This window comes from Molothrus aeneus, chromosome 6, assembly GCF_037042795.1.
Source record: "Molothrus aeneus isolate 106 chromosome 6, BPBGC_Maene_1.0, whole genome shotgun sequence".
In the NCBI taxonomy this organism is placed as follows: domain Eukaryota; kingdom Metazoa; phylum Chordata; class Aves; order Passeriformes; family Icteridae; genus Molothrus; species Molothrus aeneus.
In genome coordinates, this window is record NC_089651.1 from 15,064,510 (window position 1) to 15,088,758 (window position 24,249).

General features: G+C 42.3%; 1 protein-coding gene across 5 annotated transcripts in view; it reads left to right on the forward strand.

Moving 5' to 3' along the window:
- The window catches only part of OSBPL5 (oxysterol binding protein like 5), a 173,451-nt gene that overhangs the window by 104,657 nt on the left and 44,545 nt on the right, over positions 1–24,249 (forward strand). For 4 of the 5 annotated variants that reach the window (XM_066551722.1, XM_066551723.1, XM_066551724.1 and 1 more), the window contains exons 2-5: positions 8,283–8,439; positions 14,092–14,165; positions 15,201–15,263; positions 23,784–23,864. In XM_066551722.1, the coding sequence (XP_066407819.1) occupies positions 8,283–8,439; positions 14,092–14,165; positions 15,201–15,263; positions 23,784–23,864 (375 nt within the window). The remainder of the gene's footprint in view (positions 1–8,282; positions 8,440–14,091; positions 14,166–15,200; positions 15,264–23,783; positions 23,865–24,249) is intronic. The other variant, XM_066551726.1, reaches the window with a different exon arrangement.

The window sequence follows — 24,249 nt, forward strand, 5'->3', positions numbered from 1 at the left end:
AGTGCCTAACCTTATACCATGTCTCTGTGCCTGAGCCTTGTGCCCATGGAAGTCAAAGGGAATCTTGCCTTTTGACTTGGACATTGTGGTTTGGCAGTGCCAAACCACTGTGTGCTGCCAAGGAGATGTGCCCACACCTCCAGCACAAGCAGCAGGGATTCAAGGGTCATCTGTACTGCAAGTGAGGTGTGGTGGTGCCTTATATCTGCTTACCTGAACAAGCTTGAACGAGCAGCAGGCACCAGCATAGAATTCAGAATGAATTGGCCATGTGGTGCTTGTTTGATTTCTCAGATATCATAACTAGCCTGCCTTGCATGCCTTCCTTGTACCCCACACTGTTAGCCCTACTCCAGCTGTCTAGCTCAAGAGTAGTTTGTGTGTATGTGCCCAAGTTGTGCTTATACCTTGATTTTGTGTTAACTGCATCTCTAAGAGCCTCCTGAGTTCACTGCTGAAAAGCAGGTGGGAATGCTTGTGTCACCTCTGTCAAACTTTCAATTAAAGATGTATGGAAGTATTTCTAGATGAACAGAAATTTAGAGGCAGATATCTGGTTTCCTGAGTTTGTCTCAAAGTGGATCCTTACTGGAATTTCTTGGCTAGTTTGTTATGAAAACTGCATCAGGAGATGGGTTGTGATCTGTGATTGCACATTTCTTCCTATATGCTGCACACATGCTTGGCTTTACATTATATTTTGGTGAGGAGTCTTTGCTAATCTGAGTTTTGACTTTCTTTTCCTGCTTAGAAGAATGCTGATGAGAGATATCAGTAACAAATAATGGTAATCTTTAAATAAAAGTTCAGTAAGATGGATAAGGTGCTTGGTATATACTTAACAGGTGTGATTTATCTTTTCAGTTGAAAATATTAGAACATGGGATTAAAGGGCTGAAGAGGATTCCAAGCAAGCACCTCACCTTCCTGCATAGATTGGTGCTTCAAGAAAATGCCTTTGCATGAGCTATATTGAATTGAGATGCATTCAGGAACTGGGGGCTAAAGGAGATTATGCAAAGTATGATTTACTGAAAATAAAGTGAGGGACTGAGATAAAGAGATCTGCAGGAAAGGTTCTCTCTCTGTTTTTCACTGAGTGCTGGAGACTCTCATCTTTCTGGTAGCGTGGGTTAGACCTTCAATTCTGCAGGCACCTGCCATTACCAAGGAAATAATTAATGTTGATGTAGTAGTTGTAATTACAGCAAGTGAGGTATGATCTATGCAGTTAACAAGGGGAAAGACTAGTGAAATGCTATGTCAGGAGAAGCTCCTCAGTGCTAGTGGGAAATTTAATATGCTTTGTTAAATTAATAGCCTTTGCATAACAATCAATTTACAGTTTAAAGGGCAGAGGAGGTAGATGTAAAAATCATTAAGCATTCATTTCAGCAACCCACTCGATTTTCTTAGCTAGAAGAAATCACTAATACAATATTTACTGAGTCAGTTGCAGCTGTTTTAAGAAAAAAGCAAACCACACAAGGATTGTGTAGGTAATGCTTATAGCAGTGCCCTTTTCTAAGCCACGAGGTTGCAGTGATCCCTTTCCCCAACACAACATGGCTTTAGTGATGGCCTGGTGTTTGCTCACAGATGTTTATCCAAACCAGAGATGATTCTGAAGTTTTCCTACGTGCTAAATAAAAATGTTCTGCCCTGTGTGACCCTACCTTGAAGTTTCCAAGTCCTGTGCTAGATAGGGATCCCCAGAGGAACGACCTGGGGTGTTTTTATTCAGTGTAGGCATTCAGGGCCTGATTTTGCCTGCAGTTGTTCTGTTTGTAGCCTTTGTACATAATGCTCACCGTAGAGAGGGATTAGTTGTAAGAAGATTATGCCTCTGAGTGCTGCTGGTGTGCCTGAAGCTGGAAGTGTTCTGGTGTATACAAAGGAAACATTAATCAAGACATCTTACAGAGAATTAAGGGAGGAAATAGTTCTGTCTCCTGATTGCTATGTGAATTTCACTGCCCAGTGTTGCAAAAGGCAGGGAGTGATAGAAAGAGGTTGTTCTTCTGTTCACAGAGAAAGCAAGGGCAGATTGCTGGGGTGGCTGTGGCAGGCAACTTCCACAAAAACAGCACAAGGGTGGCAACTCTAAGGACTCTGCAGAACATGTGAGCTTTGAGTTAGGTTGTAGGGACAAACTAGCCATGCTCCTGAGTTTGCCAAAGCAGCTGAGAGAAATCTGTTGCATATAATCTTAACAAAGCCCATCCCTTGGTTGCAGATGGGTGTCTTCACCAACCCCACCTTACTTGATTTTCCAGCCTGGGCTGATTGTCGAGCTGACTAGTGTGGCATGCAGCAGAGGATATGGCAATGCATAAAATCAGAGCACTCCTGCAGTACCACTGATGAGGAAGGGTGCTCTTGCCTGCACCACAGAGAAATAGCTGACCCTAAATAATTAAGGGAATAGAGAATAGCTGACACCTGCTCTAAAGCTCCATTGCTTCAGCTTCCAGCTAAGAGCCCAAGAGCTTAAAACATTCAGTGTCAGCTGCAAAATGTGTGTTTTGCCATTTCTCTAATCAACAAACCTGAATTAGGTAGAGAAAAACATTGCCTGCACAGTCACTTCGCACTGTATCAGGTTTTGTTTAACTGTTACTAGGGGGGTGGTGGTCCAATTATCTATCTTATTAATAGGCATTTTTGGGAATAGCTTTCAAAAACAGATTTCACAGACTTCCTGAATTGATTGTGGTTCTTCAGCTGTTGTAAATCACCAGCACACCACTGAACTAATAATTTACCCTTATTGAGGATCTGTGCTGCTGTTTTTTCCTTATTAATACTTAGAACTGTAATCACTAGATATGTATCTGCTAACAATTTTCCTTCTCATTTCATTCATGAAATTTTTACCTCCTCGGGGTTAATTGGATCAGGAAATGTCAGTATCTTTAGATCTAATTTTCCCTATTGATGCAGGTTTTGGAGTGAATGACTGCTTTGAATACAAAATACGATTTAATTTAATTTCTGGGAAATACTTAGTGACCAGAAAAAGAAGTTGTTGGAAACAAGCTTTGAATAAATTAAGAGCCCCCTCTAACTGGCACAGCCTTCTTGACTACACAAACCCCCTAATTAACTATTTATAGAGAAGTACATATTTCCAATCTATTTTAAAATTCTGGAAATGAGAGTAAGCAAACCAACCTACCCACAAGTTTGCAGAGGGCACAGACAACGCAATATCTGCACAGTGTGTAGCTGTGTGGTAATTATATATCAGGAACTTTGAAAATTTAAAGAAGGACCCAGGAAAATTCCTTTCCCAGAAGCTTCAGGGCTGATGCTAAAAGCTTCCACTATCTTCCCGGCAAGCACAAAAGGCCCAGGATGCAGAACAGGTGTGTGTGAAAGGCATCTCTGCACTGGCAGTGATCATCTTTAGGTGTTGTAGTCACTGCCTTCATCCAAAATGGGTCCAATCCCAGAAGAGGAGAGTGCTGGCATTTCCCATTTGCTTTAATAGCAGCCACCAGGTTTGCTGGTAAAGTAACTTTTATTCTTGCCCCATTGCTCTTCGTTGGCTGTTCCTGAAGCCACCTGGGAGGGAAAGTCCCATTGTGCTGTTGCACCCCGTTAAGTTCATGACTTTCATTTGTCCTGTGCTTCGTGGGGGTTTGCCATAGACTTCTCTTCTGCAGTATTTTGCATTTTTAGAAGATAAAGAGGTCTCAAAGACAGGGTTAGTAAGAAATTTATTTCTTCCTGCTGAATTATTTATTCCTTTTTAAGCTGTGGTGAATAGCTCATATTTAATAGCCCATTACTTCTTAGAGAGCTGTCAACACAAAAGGAGCAATCCTGAAAAGGACTGTATTTAGTGGCTCTGTCAATACTCTCTGTACCACCTTTCCTTCATTTTTATGATCAAGAGCACAGAATGGAAGGACAGAAATGACCTGAGCTGCACACTTCAGGACACTTTAATCTACCAAGACTAACAACCAGGTAAATTAATGCAGGAGCTAGAATGAAGGTTTTTCATTATGGGATTATTTTCCTAAGTGAGTGTATGGAGTGTATGGATGTGAGTGCACTAGTTGGCATCTTCAAATTAAGACATGTTGTCTTTCTAGGACAATTCTTCATCTCATCTGCTGGATTGGGAGGGAATGCTGTAGCAGTGGGTGACATTTCTTGCCTTGAGTTACATAAGTGGTTTGGTGACAATGACAATTTTTGGCCTTTTGGCTTAATTTTGATCTTTACCTTCTCTCTATTCCATGAGCCCACACAGAACTGGTTTCCCTGAAGCATCTGCCATATCCTGTAGCAGTCTCCAAAATACTGATTTAGAAGTAGATTTGGGTTTCAGAGCAACAGTGTTGTCTTCAAATCAACCATTAAAGATCTGAGGCTCTAAATCACTCATCGCTAGAAGCCCATCTTCTATTGTTGCTTATTTCTTACCAGATACTTCGTCAGCACTGAATTTTTGTATGTTTTCTGGATTATTTGCATGTCTAAAGAATCCTCTTGTGAACAGCCATGAACACATCTCCCACTTTCCTGTTACACCCCTTTGGAAGATTGTCCCTGGCATCCATTGTTCATCTTCCCCTATAGCTCTCATGAGCCTTATGTTATTCGAAGCCAGCTTGAGCAGTCAGACCTTTATGGACAGATAAAAGAAGTAGCTCTCTAAGTAAGTGAGTTAATGAGGCCTCAGTTTCTTATGGATTTGTGGCTTATGTTGGATTCACTGATATTTGGTAATAGCTGGGTTCAGAGGACAGCTTTACAGTTTCCCTCCTTTCTTTAGCCATGATCTTTTAAGAAGATACAACTTTTAAGAAACTAATATTATCAAATTTTCTAATACCTGCTGGAGTTCCATGACATTTTCAAATGGTACTGAAGGGGATGGGAGGAAGGATGAAACAGGGTAGATACAGATGCAGACACACACACAGTGATGTCTTTTGGAAACCAAACCAAATATTTTATGTTTATTGTAGAATCTTAATAATGCAAGCTACATTTTCTCCAGACAAGGTGAAAAGTGTCTGATGTGTTAAGAAAACCCAAAATACAACAGAAAAAAAGGCTGGTTTTGTGATTTTGTGCTACATAAGAGCCTGTCTGGATGAGGGTCAAATATATCTTATGTAGATATCTTTGAAAAACAAGCCAGAAAACACCATGGTGGTGGCATGGTGTGTTGCATGGTTGTGTGTGTGTGACTGGCAGACAGACATGTTTCTTCTGCTGCTGCTTCTCAGGGAGCTTCAGTCACTGGGGGTCTTCTGCCAAAAAGCACCAGTTAAGAGAAACTTACTCAAATTGATCTGTGTGGTCAAAAAGAGATGAGCTGCTGCCTTGATACAAGTTTGTATCAAGACATGTAAGAGAAGAGCCAGAACTGAGAAAAGTATTTTTCCTTTGTTACTAGCTGTTCCCAGTTGAACAAGGCATCCAGATTTTTTTCTGCCATCAAGCTGGTGGATTAAAGAGCAGTGGAAATGAGAGAGCATCAGCACAGCAACTCTGACAATTATCCTGTGGTTAAATAGTGTGAAATAGTAAGTGAGCAAAACATCAGTGTGTTGGTCTCTCTGCATAAATAGACCAACAGTTGAAAACAAAATTGTGTTTTGGGGTTTTGCTGCTGACATCAGTGTGAGCTGGCTGGCAGTTCTTCACAGACACAGCTTGTGGTATTGCTGAAAAATTGTGATGGGCACAGCCTTTCTGTTGCCCTGTCAGGGTGTAAGAGCTGATGGATGGATATTTTAGGTTTGTAACCTGTTCTCCAGCCTGCTTCCACTGGGTGGGCCTGGGATTTCTGAACACCTTTCTGCATGATTGGCACAGCCTCGCCAGATCCCTGCTTTTTGGGGAAAATATCCCACTCATCTGCTTCTGTTCTGAGCCACTTACGAGCAGTTCTAGAGGTAGAGAGTTGAGACTGCCTTTCTGGGAACAAGGACAAAAAATAGCTCACTGTTAGCATTCCAAACCCAGCTATTTAGACCTGGATTATTTTTAAATACTTTGCTTTCAGACACGTAGCTGGCTGTGTTTTCCTCCCCTCTCTCCTTTCTTTTTTTAAAGTTAGCTGTCAAGTTTTGCATCTCTCCCCGCCCAGCTGTTTGCAGTCAGGAGTTTCTAAGCAAACAGAGGTTTATTTACATTGCTAAGTTAGCTATGTTACCTGCTGCCTTAGAGATGCTGTTGGCCACAGTGGCAGCCTGGATGTGTTTGCAGAGCAGTTTCCTGGCCCATTGAATTGACAGGAGGCAGGGCAGCAGCCAGTGGAAAGCTGCAGCCACCCCTTTTCACCTGGCTGCCATCACACAACATGGCCCTGCATGGGGTGCCAGGCAAGGCTTGGCCCGTGGCAGCCCCGGGCAGTGTGAGTGTCCTGGAGCTCAAACAGAAAGCCTTTCACCCAGAGCTGTGTGAGGAGGCTGCAGTGAAGTTCTGCTGCTGAGTGTGTGCTGTCTTACACCACTTCATGCTGGGGGCCATGCTGGCGCACAGGGCTCTGGAGTTCTTGGCAATCACTGCACAGACCTTGTCCCGTCCTCTGCGGGTGATGCAGGCCCAACAGGGGACACACATCCCCTTCAAATGGCAGCTGCGTTGCCCAGGGGAATCCCATTTTTGGGCAGCCCCACCTGCTGCCCATCAGCCTGTTGTTGGATATTACAGAGCCTGATGTCTCACACACCCCATGGTGACCTGGGTTCAGAAAGACCTGCTGCTCAAGGTGGTTTTGGTAACCCATATGCATTGCTGGAGTCCAGCCTGGTTTAGATCAAATTAAGCTCTTGGGCACTGAGGCCTTCTCTTGCTGGAAAGAAGGAGCAGATTCTCTCTTGCCTTCTGCACAACAGTTAGTTTATAAAGCTGATGTAGCTTGCTGGACAAATAAATGTTAAAAAGTTGCAAAACCTGTAGACCTGTGGTCTACAGAGATTGGCAGGGAAGGTGGAGGTAGAGAGCCCAGATAAAACACAGGAGGGGAGTTCCTCACACTGGGACACATTCATGACACCCCCTTGTATGGTGTCTTGGCTGTGAAGGCTGAGCTCCAAGATGCTGTTGGGGGTTCCCCATGAAATTGGGGCATTTGCACAGCAGAAGCATAGGGGCTGTCCTGGGAGCAGGAAGGGTAGGGCAGGGTCTTCTAGCCTGTTATTAGCCCATATCCCCCCTGTGCCATGAGGGTCACCTTAGGAGCATGTAGGTTCTGCCCCTCCAAACTGCACTGTGACTCTGGGCAACCTTTTATTCTTTGTTTTCCCAGTAACCTAAAAGAGATGGAAAAATGTGGAGATGCTTTTCAGGAAATGTGTACTATCCTTAAGGGGTTTTCCTTACCTCAGTAACTGTTCACCAGAGAAGCAGCAGACCTTGTGGTGAGGGATGCCCACCCAAAGGTTGGGTTAACACTTCTTACTGCTATCCAGAGCCCTGCCTCTGGCTGCACATGGGGAGAGAATAAAGCCTGTAACTCGGGTAGGAGACAGTCATAGTATCTGTTTGTTAAGGGTAAGAAAGAACTGCTTGTTGGATGGGTATAAAAAACCCTTTAATTCCAGTCAGGATGGTCTAATGCATTAGCCAAGTGCTGGTAAAGAGCAAAGTACCACCAGTACAGGGATGCAGGGAGGCTTCTGGGGACACAAATGCCACAGAGCAGCAATGGGTATCTTACTGACCAAACTGCAAGGCTGATTTTAATGCCATTTTAAAAAACCAAAATCATTGATATGTGCTGTAGTAGGAAATAAGGGTGGGAGTGACTGGTGTGATCTCTTGCTGCTGTTCCCTGCAGCCAGTGCAGCTGGCCTTCCTCCACACAGCTCAGATTAATGTTGATTTGTGTGGAGATGGTGTAACTCTGCGGACACCAATGGAGTTCCATTTATGAGACTCAAAAGCCTTTAAAAAAAAAGAAAAAAAAAGTTTCAGGCACTGTGTACTGAATGTTGGCCACTGAATGGACCTAGTGAGTAGCTGTTATCCTGATAGATCCTTGTGGGCAGGAAGACGTTACACTGCCTGGATTCACTCAGGAGCAGTGTCCTGCTTCCCTACAGCTTAGAAATACTGACAGTCAGCAAATGAGTAATTGTAGCTTCAAACTAATATAGTTTTTTTTCCCCTGCATGGCCTTTTGGCACTCTATAAAAAGATCTGTCACACCGCATGGGATTAGGTGGCTCTGAAGCAGCGGAGCCATCTAGGTGTGAAAACTTTGATTTCCTGTGTCTTGAAATTAACTGTAATCAATCTTTCTTTTTCAGAAAACCCCCACAGCTCATGCCATGAAGGAGGAGAACTTCCTTCGTCGCAGGTTCTCCCTCTGTCCGGCCTCGTCCACCCCTCAGAAGGTGGATCCTCGCAAGCTGACGCGCAATCTGTTCTTCGGGGCCGACAACGACATCTACCCGCTCAGCCCAGGTGGGTGTCTGGGTGGCAGTGCAGAACACAGCGTGCCTCAGGTGCTTGGCTGCAGGTGGATATCTCAGCATGCTGCCACAGGAACAAGAGTGGGAAAGAGAAAGTGAGAGAAGCTGCTGCAACACAGCAGTACTGGACCCCAGACAGTGCTGCTATTTTTCATTGCCATGGCATTAAGTGGGAATGGAGGGCATGAGAATTGGGGTTTGTAACTGATTGAATGCTGCATGGCCTTACATTTTAAAAATTGCTATAATGTTTTCAGGCACATCCACTTCAAGTCACTTATGTGTTTTGCCCTAAGCGTTGTGCTTGCTTAAAATTTACTGTCCCCATTTGCAGATGTTTAATGGCAGGTTTCCCTGTTCAGATTTAGAGCCCAGGATAAATATCACAGGAGCAAAATTTCTGTGGTTAATGTTCTGTAAATATCTACAAGCACTACAAGTACCAAGAAGCTTGACAGGTTGCAATGAATGGCAAACTAGCTTTAAGCATTCTCTTTACATTTATTTTTTTTTTTGTAGCTTTGAATTTCCTAGCACCTTTCTTGAAGGAAAAAGAGCTCATTTTATTGTTTCAGAATTTGTTGCTCACAGTAAACATTGAAGTCTTCCCTTGATTGCAGTCTGCAGACAATGCTTCTGTTCCAGTCTGTAAACAAGTGCTTCAGGGGGCAGTCACAAGTTGTAGAGCTGTCATCTGCAGCTGCCATGTCAGTTGTAAACAGTCAAATCTCACAGCACCTGTGAGGTTTCAAAACACTGATATCTGCAGAAAGAACACAGCCTCTGTCAAAAGGTTTCAGTGCTCATATAGATGTAACACTGAACAGACTCTCTGGGCTTTGCAGGTGTAGCCCAGAACCAGGTCTGGGTTTCCTGAGCTAATTGTCTTTAAATGCAAAGGTTTCAAGGGCCTCTGATTTTGCAGGTATTTTGTTTGTGAGTGTCTGCTGTAAGGCAGTGGGGAGCCTATTTTCAGCAGTGCTGACTAATCCTGGCTGTCACTGAGGCAGCTGGAAGCTTCAACAACCTTTCAGTAATCAAATTGAAAACAATTTAAAATGGGACACCTAAAATCTCATACATTTCAAACCTGGAGGAACTTCTGAACAGCTGATTGCCCATAAGTACAGTCTGTACAAACATGTAGCAAATAAATAGCTCACTTCTTGGGAGCTGAAGGGCTGATTTTCCAGCTTGTATTTGCTTCCCCTTGTTTGAGGTGATGAAGAGCCATATCTTAGAGTTTGCCCAGTTCTTTCTTCAGTCCTTACCAGCATTTTCAATGCTAAAAAAGTCAGTGACTCCCTCACAGTTATATTTCAGTGCTGTAATATTTTAGAAACCAGGGAAAGTTGAGGGTTTCAGTGTGGAGGAGGTGGCTGGAAGAAATATTCTCTTCCTCAGCTTCCCCCATCACCTTGTTGCTCCTTGATCCCTGCTGGCAGCCTTTGCTGGGCTCAGCAGAACAAGTGCCTTGAGCCATGATGGATCTCCTGTTCTGCTGCACAGTTCTCCCAGGAAACCTCCAGCACCAGTGTCAGTGAGGGCTGTAGCCCTCAGTATTGCAAAGGAAGAGCACAGGCTAAAGGATTTATAAAGGAGAGAATATCCCTTTTAAACAAACAGAATTTGCTCCTTCAGTCAGGGGGTTTCTTGCAGGCAGTCTGGGGTTTTGTCTGTCCTTACTCCTCTCATTTCTTTTCCTGCCCCTGTGGAGCTGCCTTGTCTCTTTGTTTTCCTCATATTTCCTGCAAGAATGGCCTGTTATTCTTCATGTTCAGCTGCCATTTCCTGGCAGGCTCTGCTTTCACTCCTTTGCTGCTGCTTCTGCCTTGTTTTCCTCTGAGCCTTGTGTGCTTCTCCCTACCTTCTCCTGTTCCTCTGAACAATGCTACTATCACCATAGATAAGCCACAGCTCTGTGTCCATAAGCTGCATCCCATATTTCTCTGTTCTCTATTTTTCTCTGTTGTTTTACATGAGCTTTCAGTTCTTGAGGCTTTTCCAGTGGTCTGTGTTTTGCTGCCTGAACCCAGCAGGTTTCCCTTACATGAGCACTGGGCTGGTTGTGTTGAGTGGGTGCAGTGGGCAGCAAAGCCCAGTGATTTCCTGGCTGGAATTCAGTGGCATGTGATGTGCTGGAGCTGCACCTCTCACTGCACCATCACCTAGGATTCTCCCTACAACAATGAAGATGTGCAAATAAATATTTCAGAGTGAAGGGAGTGACAGACTTTACACCTCAGGAGAGCTACACTCTGGGGATGCAGTTCAGCAAGAGAATCAATTTTTTTTAAAGGAAACATATGGGAAATGCAGAGGGCACTATCTGAAATAGCACTTTGGATTTCTTGCCTTTTGCTTGCATACAAAAGTGCTAATGATTCTTGTAACTGAGAGAAATTTGAGTAAGATACTTTCTTTTCATAGGGAGCTCACAAATCAGAAGGACAAGAATTCTTGTTCCTTGTTCATGTCTGTCTTTCACTTGGCCATGAGGAGAGAGAACCTTTCTCTGTTTTCTGTTTCAGAGGATAGGAAATTTATTGGTATAAGAATTTTTAAAGGATCTCTCTTTTAGATTAAGCTGCAAGATCACAGAGTCCTTAAATAAAAATTTAGATTGGCTTATCTGCATCGTAAGAGATGTACTTTCATGAATATGGGAATTTTCCTGTGAAGGATACACAGAACTACATTTCAGGTGTTCACATTGGGTCACATGGCTGATATTTACAGCATAAATTGATTTTATTTGCAATAGCTTTGTCACACATCAGAGCTTGTATTTCCTCTTGAAGTTTATCAGTCATGCTTGCTGTATCATTCTTTATAAAGTGGAAAGACAAATGCACCTACAGGACTGATGCCCAGTAGAAAGCCAAAGAGAAGGAATGGTTGCTGTTCTGAAAAGGAACTAAATATTTAGTTCCCCTGTGCATGACAATAATGGATAAAAAGAAAGTATCAGTAATTCTACTCTCTAGCCACAAGACTGGAGTGTTGGCAGTTTTCTTCACTGTGTGATGAAGGCTGTTTCCATAAGCACTACTGATTCACTTCCCAAAATGTTTTTTGTTATTTGGTGCAGAATTTCTGGGCTACTTTGTGGAGGAGCCTTCTTTGTGTGCCCTGGTGGCAACCAGCACTTTAAATTGTGAGGTTCATCTCTCTTTCTATTGTGTGCATTGTGTTTTCTTGATCAGGGAGGTAAGTGTTTCACCTTCTATGGCCAGTTCATGTTTAGCTCCTCTTATGTTTTTCTGTGGTTTCTTATTTATTTTCTCGACGTGGCTGTGTCTGTTCCACTGTAGGTGAGACTCTCACTTTTGAGTTTTCTGTGCACTCAACTGTGTGGGGTTTTGAGAAACTTCTACATTGTTCCTGTGAAGTTTGCTTTCCAAACAAGGGCTGGCCCTCTCCTTCTGCATGGTGGCAGCAGGGTTGCTTGAGACAGACAGGAAAGATGAGGGATTCAGAGGGATTCTCTCCTCTGAGAAACAGCCTTTGCCTCACAATTTCCAGTAGACTTAATGCATTTGGCATAAGAAACTAGTAGGTGTTGCTTCATGAACATACCTAATGAAGCCTTTGTAAATGATACAGTAAGAATGGACATGTTCCATGTTGGAATGTTGCATGTTCCTTTTTTCCCCATAATGCTCTGTGAGCAGGATTGTCCAGAACCTCAGGAACAGGGAAAATCTCATTGTTCAGGTGCCAATCCTTTTAAATGCATTACTGGGAGAAGGCAGAAATGTCTCACATCCAGGCTTTTTGTACAGCTACGAGCTTGGGAGTCAAGCTTTCTTTGAGAAATGAGACATGATAAAGAATGGATGTGAATTCTGTTGTGCTAATAGACACCATTCCCTAGGAGTGGGCAGCAGCTGATTCCCATTAACTTTACTGGAACTTTTAGACCATGTCTTACTTTCCCATACATGTGCAGAAAAAACTCTTCATGGGGAAAAAGTGCAGCAGCTACATGGCTTTATGAGTTTTTTTCCATCTTCCTCTGCCTCTTTTGGGGAGAAGGGGGGGTTATAGAGATGAAAATGCTATGAGAGAAAGGAAAATGAAGATTCAGGTCCTAATCCATGCACAGCAGTGCTTATGGCCATCCCACTCGTCATGGTAGCACAAAGTCACTGTCAAATCTCTGGCCACAGGTGATTTTTTTTTTTTTAATTTTCTCCTGCCCACAAAAATCAGGATTCTGAGTGCACTATTTAGGGCTCAGTGTTTCCAGGGGAGGAGTGACAGCTAAGAAAGTAGGTTGAGATATGGGTCTTGTGACACATGCTGTCCCTCTTCTCCCAAGCCTCCTGTGTCAGCATGGGCTCCTGTGGCTGACTTTCCTAACAGTGCTTGGCTTCCTAAAAGGCTGCCTGACCTCTTAAAAGGCTGCTCTGATAATTCCAGAAGAAATTATGGTTCTGACACATCTATGACAGTTTCTGCTGGCTGAAAAAAAAAAATATCAGTGTTTTCCCTTGCTGATTTTGGGTTTGGTGGTGTTTCCAAGGCTGGCCCACACGGTGCTAGAAACATTTTCAACAGTTCCCATGTTTGCAGTGTGCTACAAATGGACTGTGTTTCACTGTCTTGGTAGTTCTTTACTGCATCCTGTATTCTGAAGCTCTGATTGCCAGTGATTCTGAGAAGAAAATGACATTGTAATTGGTTAACAATGCCTATCTTGGCACTAAAAATCTTGTCTCATCAGATTCTATTTTTTGGCATTTTATTTAATGAAGCTCTATGTTTTTTTTTACTCTAAGGCCATGATTACATTTGGCCAAGAGAACAGTATTTACCATTACATTTTATTGCTTGGACTAGGACTACACACACTCATGCCAGGATATAATATATGCAAGTTTAGGATATTTGAGTAGTGACTATGTATTTCTACAATGATTGGAAAATGTCATAGTACTCATTTGCTGCTCGTAAATTTAAAATATTTCTTATTTTAACAAATAACTTGGTCAGAAGACATTGATCTTCTGCAAGTGTGTTGGCGGTTTTTAAATTTTGTTTTACTAATTATGCCTAGATACTCTTCTGTCTTCTGTAACATTTTGTGATCATAGTTATTATTTGTCCAACAAAGCATGCTATCAAGTGCATTAGTGTATAGTTGCCAGATACTGACCAAGGGGGATTGAATAGCTGCTTATTAACTGAATTGCATTTATTATTTGCACTGAACAAGGCATGGGGTATGTAAGGAAAGAACAGACTGTGGTAATGTAATTAAAGACTGCATCATAATGCAGACACAGAAGGGAGCTGATTAAGGATGCATAAGCAACCTTATTTCTGGTTTTTTCCAGCTTTCAAATGCTGGACTTTGCAACCATCATGCTGGTTTTCCATGGTGTTTTGAGACTTTACTTTTGAGCAGTCTTGTTACCCAAGCATGAGGATCGAAGCTATTTCAAATTTGACACGATCCTTCTCTGGGATCATGGTGTGCTTGCTCTTGCTCACGATAACTTCCCTTGTGTGCTGATAGCAGTAGCCCTTCTCAGGCCATGAGGAGCCATGGTTTTGCCCAGAATTTTGCTGGTTTTGAATCACTTTTTTTTTTTTTTTTTTTTTTTTTTTTTTTTTTTTTTTTTTTTTTTTGTTGCAGGAAAAGATGTGGAAGGAAACAGCCCATCATCGCTGAAGGATGAGACACCACAGACTCCAAACTCCATCAGCAAGGTACTTTGAGATAGGGAACCATTCCCAGTCTTGCTTTCATTTCTTCTCAGGATCTTATTCTTGCACTTTTTTTAAGGTCATTAAGAAAGCCTCTCCCTCTGTTTCTGCAGGAACTGTGTGTGTGTATTTTGAGGGAAAGAAAATGAGTATTTTTGCATGGTTGGGATGACAAGGAAACTTGCACTTTCCTCTGGCTTGATTTCACCTCCCACAGAAGAACCTGGTTTATTTGGACTTCATTTGGCAGAGTAATTAGATATGAATAATTATGGTTGGAAGGTTGATTTTGTCAGCAGAGGTGTCTCCTGCTGTTCCTGATCAGCAAGGCAATCATACATCTTAATTGTTTTGCAAAAGAAAACTGTAATATTTAGTGTAGTGCACAGCATCTGAAACAGTGAGTGGAGAGCCTGGGAGAGAGCTCTGGGAATTGGTGTAACAAGAGAGGAAGACAAACTAATCAACATTTCCTGAACACAGCTTTTCCATCCAGCCTGTTATGGAGAGCTAAAACTGAGTCTAAAGTCCCTGGATCTCACTGCTGAAAACCTGCCTCTAGATCTGAGTTACAGAGTGCCAGGGTTTGATTTTCTGTAGAGATGGAATCAACCTTGTAATGAGATCTGGCTTTGAGATTCATGCACAGCTTTTTTGGCTGCAGCTCCCTAACATGTTTCTGGAGGGTAACTAGATACAGAAGCGAGACCAGTTAATAAATTTTTAACTAAATTTATTTTAAACTATGAAGCTATAAAATGCAAGTGGCACCAGCTGAAATGAAAATATAGCACAAAAGAAGCAGCTGCAGACAAGTGATTTCTTGTGAGACATGAAAATAATCTCTTCATCTTCCAGTACATTTCTCTGTGCTTGCCTGGAGCTCGCAGGTTGTTCTGTACTGTACTGGCAGAGGTCAGCACGGGGAGATGATGATGAGAGGAGCTTTGGGAGTATGCAACAAGGACTTGTATACATGTCCTCTGCTATTGCTGGAACCTGGCAAGCTGCAAACCAATCTTGGTTTTGCTTTTTCAGGCAGGTTCCTCAAGGAAAATCAGCCTCCCACTTATCCTGGCAGTGGAGAAACCCAAGGACCAGGTAACTGCATCCAGGGCTGTGTTTTAAAGCTAGATGTTTTGCACATGGAGTGGTATTGAATTTCCAATGACTTAGGAATGTAAAGAAGAAGGACTTTGAATGGACAGGACAGCTCAGAGTCCTGAAATGCTGTCCAAGAGGGAGTTTGATTTCTGAGATGCAGGATGAACATAGGAATAGGAATGTATTTGTAGAGGTTTCTGGGTGAGAGCATGGCTCAGCTGTGTTTTCCTAGCCTCCAGGCCTTCCTTGCCATTCAGTCCCCTACAGGTATATTTTTGAAAGGAGAAGCACCCATGGAAGATTTGGGTGCCCACCTAGATTTCACTTCTAGGTGAAATTCACTTCACTCTTCTCAATCTTGCTGTGTAGCACACTACCTTGCTCTCCTCCAGCCTTGTTCCTTGCCTTCTGTCATGCTTTGCAATGACAGTGGGGAGTCCTTATTGTGAAATGTCTTGTTACTTAAAAATTCAGGCAAACTGGTGGTCAGTTTGTTTAATAAGTAATTTTTCACATCCACTCAGCTCTAATGCCATAAAATAAAGCCTTACTGTCAGCTTTCACAACTGTAAGTAGGGATCTGTCGTACTATTTCAGTTTAAAAATAAATAGTGATTCCACCTGCTTGAACCAAAGGGAGAAGTGTGCCCTAATGGGGTCATATTTAGATTCCTGATAGCAGAGGGGAGGAATAATTGCTAGAGACTGGACTTTAGAGTGTGCTAGTTTAATTAATGGATTAAAAAGTAAATGTTATAGGTTACAGATCCATGCCATGGATATTTGCCCATGTTTTGGTATGGTGGATATGAAAAACTGTGTTGGAAATCAGAGTTCTTTCAGCAGCACTACTTTGAGGTACCACAGCTCATTAACTACTTTCACTCAGTAATAAGAAGGAAAGGAAAGCCAGTCAAGTGATTCTGTCCCTGGACTGGGGCTTGGGGAACCTCAACTCTGCCTTGGATTCCCTGCATTGCCAAGGCACATTAATTGCATTTCTGTTTCACATCTTCATCAGTGAGGTGGAAACAGTTCTGCATTTTCTTCACCCAGGCCATATCTACATTGCGTGATGGAGAAGGCTGCAGGTTGCCCAAGTGAGCAGAGAGAATGTGGCATAAAACCCCTATAAATGTCTGGGAACTTGTGAGGTGTGAAGACTTATCTGCAACCACACTACCCTGTGCTCAGGGTGGGCTGCTCTCTTTGAGGTGTGGACACATCCCAGTTGTCCTGTCTGAACAGACAGTCAAATATTTGATATATTTTTGATACTGGAACATTTGCTTTCAATGTGTTTGTGTGGTTCTTGGCACTATATATATATTTGCCATTTCAGCTGTGGCTTCTTGACCCACATTTTATTGGGGCATATTTAAGGCACACTTTGGGTACATATTACATGGGTAACTTTCTGCAGCACGTTTTCTCCTATTTAATTTCTAAAGTGGAGTCTCTTTCATCTCCTTTTTCAAAGGGAAAAAAAAAATACTAGCATACTTATTTCAGATTGTTTCTCCTATTAGTTTCTCTCTGTTTTAGAGTCCTTTATCCTTGTTTTCTGGGATGAAAGCTCATAGTATCACCAAACTGTCTCTGCAAGCAGGTAGTACAGTTAGCACTTACCTGATAGTGACAGTAGGTGCCTTTGTTTTGCTTTGTGCCTCATTTGATGCTGTTAGAGTCCTCTGAGGCACCTTTTATTGCAGTATGCAGTGCTACATGTTCTCTTTCTTTCCTGTGCTTACCTGTTAATTCTACTGGCTAAAGGGCAGCTGGAGTCTCTTGATATACATGCAGGGCCACAAAGAATGGAGGTATATTTTCAGGCATAGTCAGAAAAATGCTGAAGCTGGAGTTCAGTGGTACTTCACTGTTTCCAGTCCCTTGCTAATGCTGCAATGAAGTCTATGAAATTGTAGGAGTGGGGCTATTGCATGCACAGTTATGTGATGTGTTGGAAGGCAAAGCATTGTGAATTAGTTTTTCCACATGCTCAAATTGTTCAGTAATCTGAATTATGAATATAACTGACTGCTAGGAATTTATGTTATCTGCACAGTGGTTTGAAACTGCACATACTCATCACTTGAGATTTAAGCTACAGTTCCCATACTCTCTCAAGCTCACCCTCCTTGATCTGTTAATCATGATTCTGACTTCTGAGTTTATTCCAGTCATGGTTATGCTCAGGACTAACATAGAAGATCATTCACAAATATGGCAGTTACAAGGGTAGCTTTTCCTCTGGTCTCCCTTAGCCAGCAAACCAAGGAATTGTTTGGTAGACAGACCCAGAAATTGCAGGAATCACCTTGGAGAGACTCAGGAGTGAAACATCCCCTATGTGTGTTAAGCTCAGCTTAATGGGAGATTCTAGCCCTTCCAGGTGGTGGCTATGCTCAACTGAACCCTTGCTGTCTTTTCTTTACCATACTTCATGGCCTCCATGTTGTGGATGGAATTCTTTTGGAGCCAGTTGTTTCTATGAACACTTACACTCAGTTTCTATGCCCTGGCTCAGCACATTTGGCTTCCTCAATTCCAAGGGCAGCACTTTAGAGTAGTCACAGTTGTCCACAGAGGGCTTTCCAGCTGATTTCAGCTGAGCAAAGATGTAGCCTGGGGTATCCTGGGAAAATCAGGTTGAAGAGGGGTGGGATTTTGCATGTGAAGGGGAAAACATGGAGCAGCCCTAACTTCTGTAGGTACATGCAAGCCCTGAAAACACCCAGGTGCCTCACAGAGGTGAATGTGGACAGTAGTAACTCAAAGCTGGTAACTTTGGGTAAGCCACAGCAGTGCAGTCATGTCAGCATAGGTCACTGGTGATTGTAATTCCTTAGTCACTAGATTAAGTTTCTGACAAGGAAGGTGAAGGCAAATGGAGGTGCTGAAATTGAAAGTACTTATTAAAAAAATTAGCAAAACTGCAGATCCAATTGTATTTCATTGCTCACTTTGTTTAATCTCAGCCTAGGGACAAAAGCTGTGCCTATAGCTGGAGGGGAAATCAAAACTGCTTCAGCTTTCTCTGGCACTAAGTCTAGGACAGTCATGTGAAACAGCATCTTTCTCAGTGTCCAACTTCCCATCTTGCCTCAAATGTTCTCTTCAAATATTCTGACCTTGCAGAACAAACTTCCCATACAAGGCACACTTAAATGATCAAATGGAAATCCTGTGAGGTCTGTGAGTTTTTCTTTATTTTCCATAATTTGATGCAGCAGGGCCAAGGATTCCACTAAATACTGGTATAACTTGATATTTGAAGTTGCTTGGATGGCTGAATTTCACCAGTTATTTTCCCCAGATGCTGCTGTCATGTCAACTGTTTATTTGTGCAGTTTGCTTTTCAGTTTGTGCTAATCATTGTGCTGTTTCAGAGTTGTAAACACAGTCACTGTATCTGTAACAGGGTTGAAATAAGAGGGATTATTATGTTGGGTTTTTTTCCCAACTGGAAAGTTTCAGTTGAAGATTATTCAGCTTGCTGTAAAGCAGCATAGCAGTTGAAGGGTAATCTTCCCTACTGCAAAGGTTCTTTGTCAGTAAGAATTGTCTCACTGACTCCACTATGCTTTGGATGAGCTGTTAATTCACAACAAAAGTAAAAAAGTTTTCGAAAAGAGATGCTTATAATGAAACCAAAATTGTTTACATTTGGCTGAGATATCTGTGAATATTCACATAAGTAATAAGGAGTTTCTCAGTTGCAATGTCAAACTCAGCTTTTCCATAGTTTTTATACTACTTAAACAACTTTTCTTTCATTTTTTTTATTTCTGTGTGATCATGATTTGTAGCAATTATATGTGGAAAAAATGCTGGAGAAATTACATCTGACCAAGGACATATCACTGATTTTGTGAAGCATAACTTATGACCCCAGCTCCTTTTGTTCTGCCTTCAAATTCCCATCTGATCTTTTCTTTCTCTCTCTTGGATACAAAGAAGACGAAAGGGCAACTTGTAAGCTGTCACTGCTGTTACCATGCAGAGCACAGCTTGAGAATGACTTTATTTAAAATATTTCTGATTTGGAATAATTCTGGCTGTTGTGCAGCAAGGATTGCTTGAGCTAAGTAACAGGATATTCCTCTTTCTGTTGTCCTAGGCAGGGCTGGCATGCTGATGGGCTGGCATCCCCTACGCCAGAGTTGATCACAGGCTGCTTTTCTGTGAAATTATTTGATTCCTCTTGGAAATGAAGTCACCAAAAAGACTCTGGATCAGAATAGCACTATTGTGAGAACTCTGCATGCTCTCTTAAAAAGCCTGGCAGAAGTGTTAGGGTATTGTGATGACTGCTAACAATCAGCAGTGAATCTCCAGAGCTCCAAGACTGAGATGAAAGGGAACAGAAACTTAACTGGGATAAAAAGTATATTTTTGAGTACAGTACAGCCCGTTGTCAGCGGCAAGGTCATCACTCAGTCCTGAAAAGGACAGGTTTGATTAGAGAACTGAAAAGGGACAACAATTTCTTCTCTCTATGAGTGCTGCAGCATGCTCTGGTGAAAGTTTTTGGCAGAATAACAGACTTCCCTCTTTATGAGAACCAGTATCTGGAAAACCTTCTTACTACTTTCCTATTAGAATATCCAGTGTGCTTCTTCTTTCTTTAAAAAGGACACAAATTCCTTACTCTCCCATTGTACAAAGTCTCATCTGTGGCCAATATTGTTCACATATTGTTGCAAAGAGCGGGGGCCAGATCCTGGTACCCTGAACAAGCATTATCCCAGTGTCCTTGGAAGACTTGCTGTGATGACAAATGGCTTCTCTTTGTTTTCTGCCAGGCTGAGAAAGGCAGGGCAGTAGAAAGACATTATTAAATGCTCTTGGTGTGTCTTAGCAATGCAAGACCCTGCTGTGTCTTAGGAATCTTTAGAGCTGATGGGCCCAAATTTACTGATCTTATGTATGCCACAAGGTACAATCAAAACCATTAGGACAGATTAATGTAAAAATATGAAATCATATTATTTAATCCTGGGGGAACTATCATTACTATCAGCAGCATGGAAACCTGTGGTGTGCTGTCCTGGAAAGTTAGATCCCATCTGTCCTGTGAGAAAGCAGGAACTTTTTAAACCCAGAAACACAATGCTTTTTGCTCTGTAGAGCTGGAGATCACCAGTTTCCTTGCCAGCAAGCTGCTCTTTAGGATCGGTGATGGTGACAGTGCATCCTCATATGCATAACAAGAGGCAAAGTTGGGAAGGAGACACAATCAGTCTGCCTAGTTAAAAACTAACTGGGGAACTGTCAAAAGTCCCGGGTCAGGCACATCTGAAAGCTCATCCCATGGCTCCTAGTTAAAACCATGGTTTAGTTGCAGTAACATCTTCTCTCTCTTCATAAAACATTTTGCAACCATCTTGGGGAGCTCTGTTATTGGTCACACAGCTGGTAGGTACATTACAGTTTTTGGGACATAGAAGCACAGAAACTTATTTTCCCATGCCTAGAAATTCTTATATGGGCAGTGAGTAGCAATGTCACTGGTTCTTTCTGATCCACTCTCAAGCCTGTCTGGGTGACCACCATCCCTGTGTCCCTGTTTCCCCTTACAGGCCAGGTTCACAGATTCAGCATGTCCAGGTGTAGCCCAGACCTGGGGAAGGGAGTGCCTGAAGGAAGCAGTGCAGTGGTTAAGGAGCCACCAGAGCATCCTCCAAAGCTCTTCATCCAGCTGCTTTGATTAAGTGGAGCACCAGTATGGAATGGTTTCAGACAAGTTCCACTGTATTTATTGAGCTCCTGAAGGCTGTGCTGGTGTCAGGGGAGATTACCCCTTCATCAGCTGCTGTGTGCTGTAGTTTGATGGTGTGCACAGCAGTATTGGCTGGAATTGGGCACCAGTGTCCTTGGTCATAGAGTCAGCTCTCCCAAAGAGTCAGAATCAGTGTCTGCCTGTGTGAGCATCCCAGGTTTAAAGCCTTGCGCTTGTTCAACTCTATTTTTAGCGTGACCCAGAGAGACTCCAAGGAGAAGGCCGGGTGGGGCTGGTGGAGCAGTGGAAGTGCCTCTGTCTGTGTCAGTGCCAGTTCCCCACGAGCTGCAGGTCTAGGCTCAGGTTTGCTGTGGTTGGAAGCCTTTCTGAATTCACCTGCCAGCAAACTCCCCAAGCTAAGTGAGCTTAGAGGCCAATATTTCATTCTTTGTATAAGTACTAAAGTGTAATTTTCTATATAACCAGCAACTGTAACTTGTTTTAATTAGTTTAGAAAAAAGCATTCTTTGTATCCTGATGCTTTGCAGGCACCTGAGCAGTATTTCCTAGAATCTTGGGAACATCTGTGCTTTTGCTGCCTCTCACACTGGCTAATGAGGACTGGTACACAGTGTTTCTCTCTGTGTCTGATCTCTCAGGCCAGAGGGAGTGAAATTACTAATAAACAATTGGCTCATAGTTGTGTCTCAAGGACAGGACATTCTTCCTGCTAATTGGGAGAAAGGGGGAGAATTATTTTGACCGATTTCAGAGGACATACATCTCGAATCATGAAAGCATAATCTCCTAATAATTCTGAAGGATTTTTGCTCAGAGATATTTAGGCACTTGGAAAGGTTTCTTTATAGAGAAAGGCTTATAGCTGATCTCCCAAATGTCTACTACTGCCCTTTGAAATGTGACAAAGACCCTGTGGGCACAGCTCTCTGATCATTTGTCACATCTGTGCAGTGGTCCCCACCATAAATCTTGTGGTTTTACAGTAAAGTCCAAAGCACAAAATACAAATCAGAGACTGCATTGCAGGCAGAGGAGGCCAGCTTAGCTTTCTGTGAAAACAAAACCAGCAAACACTGAATAGTTTTCAGGAGTCCGGGAGATGGCCTTTTCTTTGAGTGGATCCAAGTTGACTTGTGAGCTAAACAGTCAGATCAGGACTTTCCTTGGCCTTTGTGTGTCATCATTGAGTTTTCATTTCTCTATTTTTAAAGTATCGTGTAGTTTTGGTTTTAGTGAAAGAGTACTACAAGGGGATGTGAGAACAAGTAATAGCTTCTTCAGTGACTGTGGCTCTGTTGCAAATTGCAATTTCTGCCCTGATTTCTAATTCTGCATAATCTACAAGGAGTTTTGCTCAGCTGAGCAAGCACCCTTATCTCCCATTTTTGCTCCTGCCCCTGTCTCCAAGGTATAGTTGGTGGCTTGTTTGCTGTGATCTGGTCATGCATTTCTGTGTTTTTCTCTGAGTCATGTGAAAAGGACTGATCTGGCTGTCATTAAACATTTTCCTGCTCACACTAATGTACAGTATAGTTCATGGCTGTAGTAGCCCAAGAGGTTTCTGTGTCACTGAGAGGGAAAGAGGAAGTGGGTCTCTTCAAACTGAAGGTGCTGTAAAATTATTACATCTATTTGTGACATCAAGGAGAGAAATTCTGAGAGCCCAGTGGGTTTGTTTCACATCATAGCAGTGAATTTATAAATGGGAAATATATTTGATACATTTATTCCTTAGTACACCTCATTTTTGTGTCACACTCATTAAATCAAGGTGGCTGAGGGCTGAGCTTTTCTTACAAAACTGTCATGTGTGAGTGGGAGAGACAGTGCCTGACCCCAAAAGATCACTGTCTGAATGCATCAGACACATGAAAGGTTGGAAGGAAGAGAGGTACAGAGAGAGAAAGTAACTTCCTCAAGGTCACATAAAAAGCAGCAGAGTCCAGACTGTACAATAATTCTTTCACCACTAACCTTGTCCAGGTTTTGTACAATTTTCTGACAGAACCTTTCCACGTGGGGGTCCTCGTTGTGAGCTGGGCTCTGGAGAGCTGCACTTTCTAAGCAACCTTTATTTTGGTAACAGTAATGCTGTCATTATGCCTAATGAAAGTAAAGCATTTCTGCAGCCCATCAGCACAGCCATGAGATCAGTCTGTAGTATCTGAAAGTGAGTCCAAACAGCACTGACACTATCAAACACCATTTGAAGTGACTGTGTGTATTTAGTGCTTCACTTTGCAAGGCCAAGATGAAGGTGATTTCCTGTGTTATCTGTTACATGATTAGATTATTTCTTGCCCACCCATGTTTTTGGACATTTCAGTCAGTGCAACAGTCATTGCCAGTATCAAGTCTAGTTCTGAAAAATCTTTAACAAATTCCCCATAAATTCTGTTCTAGAAACTGAAATGTTTTCAGATCTGAATGGAGTTGGACAGTTTTCAAAATTAGAAATAATTGTTTAGTTCTCTGTTTTGTTTTATTGTTTTGTTGGGTTTTTTCTTTATTTTTTAACCAAGATTAATGTCTGCATAGGAGAAATACAAAGAACATTTGGTGGGGAATTTTCCAACCAGCCATGGGTATAAAAAGGAAGTTTGGACTGCACTGTAGATTTGCACTTTCTACACCTGTTCAGTGTTCCACTGCTGAAGTCTGCAATCAGCTCTTTCATGGATTCCTGAAAGTTGTAAACAACACTTTATCAGAGCAAAACTTGAACATCTTCATGTTAACACATTCCTATTTTCTTCACTCCCCATTTTTTTTAGATCGAGTATAAGCTTTGCAATGGGTCTGACAAAGAATGTGTGTCTCCAACAGCCAAATTCATGAAGAAGGAAACACTGAAGGTATGTTCAAAGCAGCCAGGTCATGATCAGCTGACTTTCTTTTAAAAACAAATGGTACCTTCCAAACAAACCGTTGGAAACAAGTCAGAGTCATTTCCCAAGACCCAGAGAAGCCTCTGAATCTTCTAGGAGTCATTAGAGGCCAAGGACATTGACAGGCTTTATATACAGGATTAGATTATATACTGCAAGCAGAAGAGATCAGTGTAATTATTTCACTGTGTTTGTATGTTCTGGAGCCATTAGGCACCTCAAAAGGATTGTAATCCTTCACTGCTCTTGTTAGGACAGACTTGCCTCAGCAATCTGAGCAAATTGTAGCTTGAACGCTTGCTTGTCTACCAAACCAAAAGTATAAATAAATGAAATTAGATACAGTTTCTTG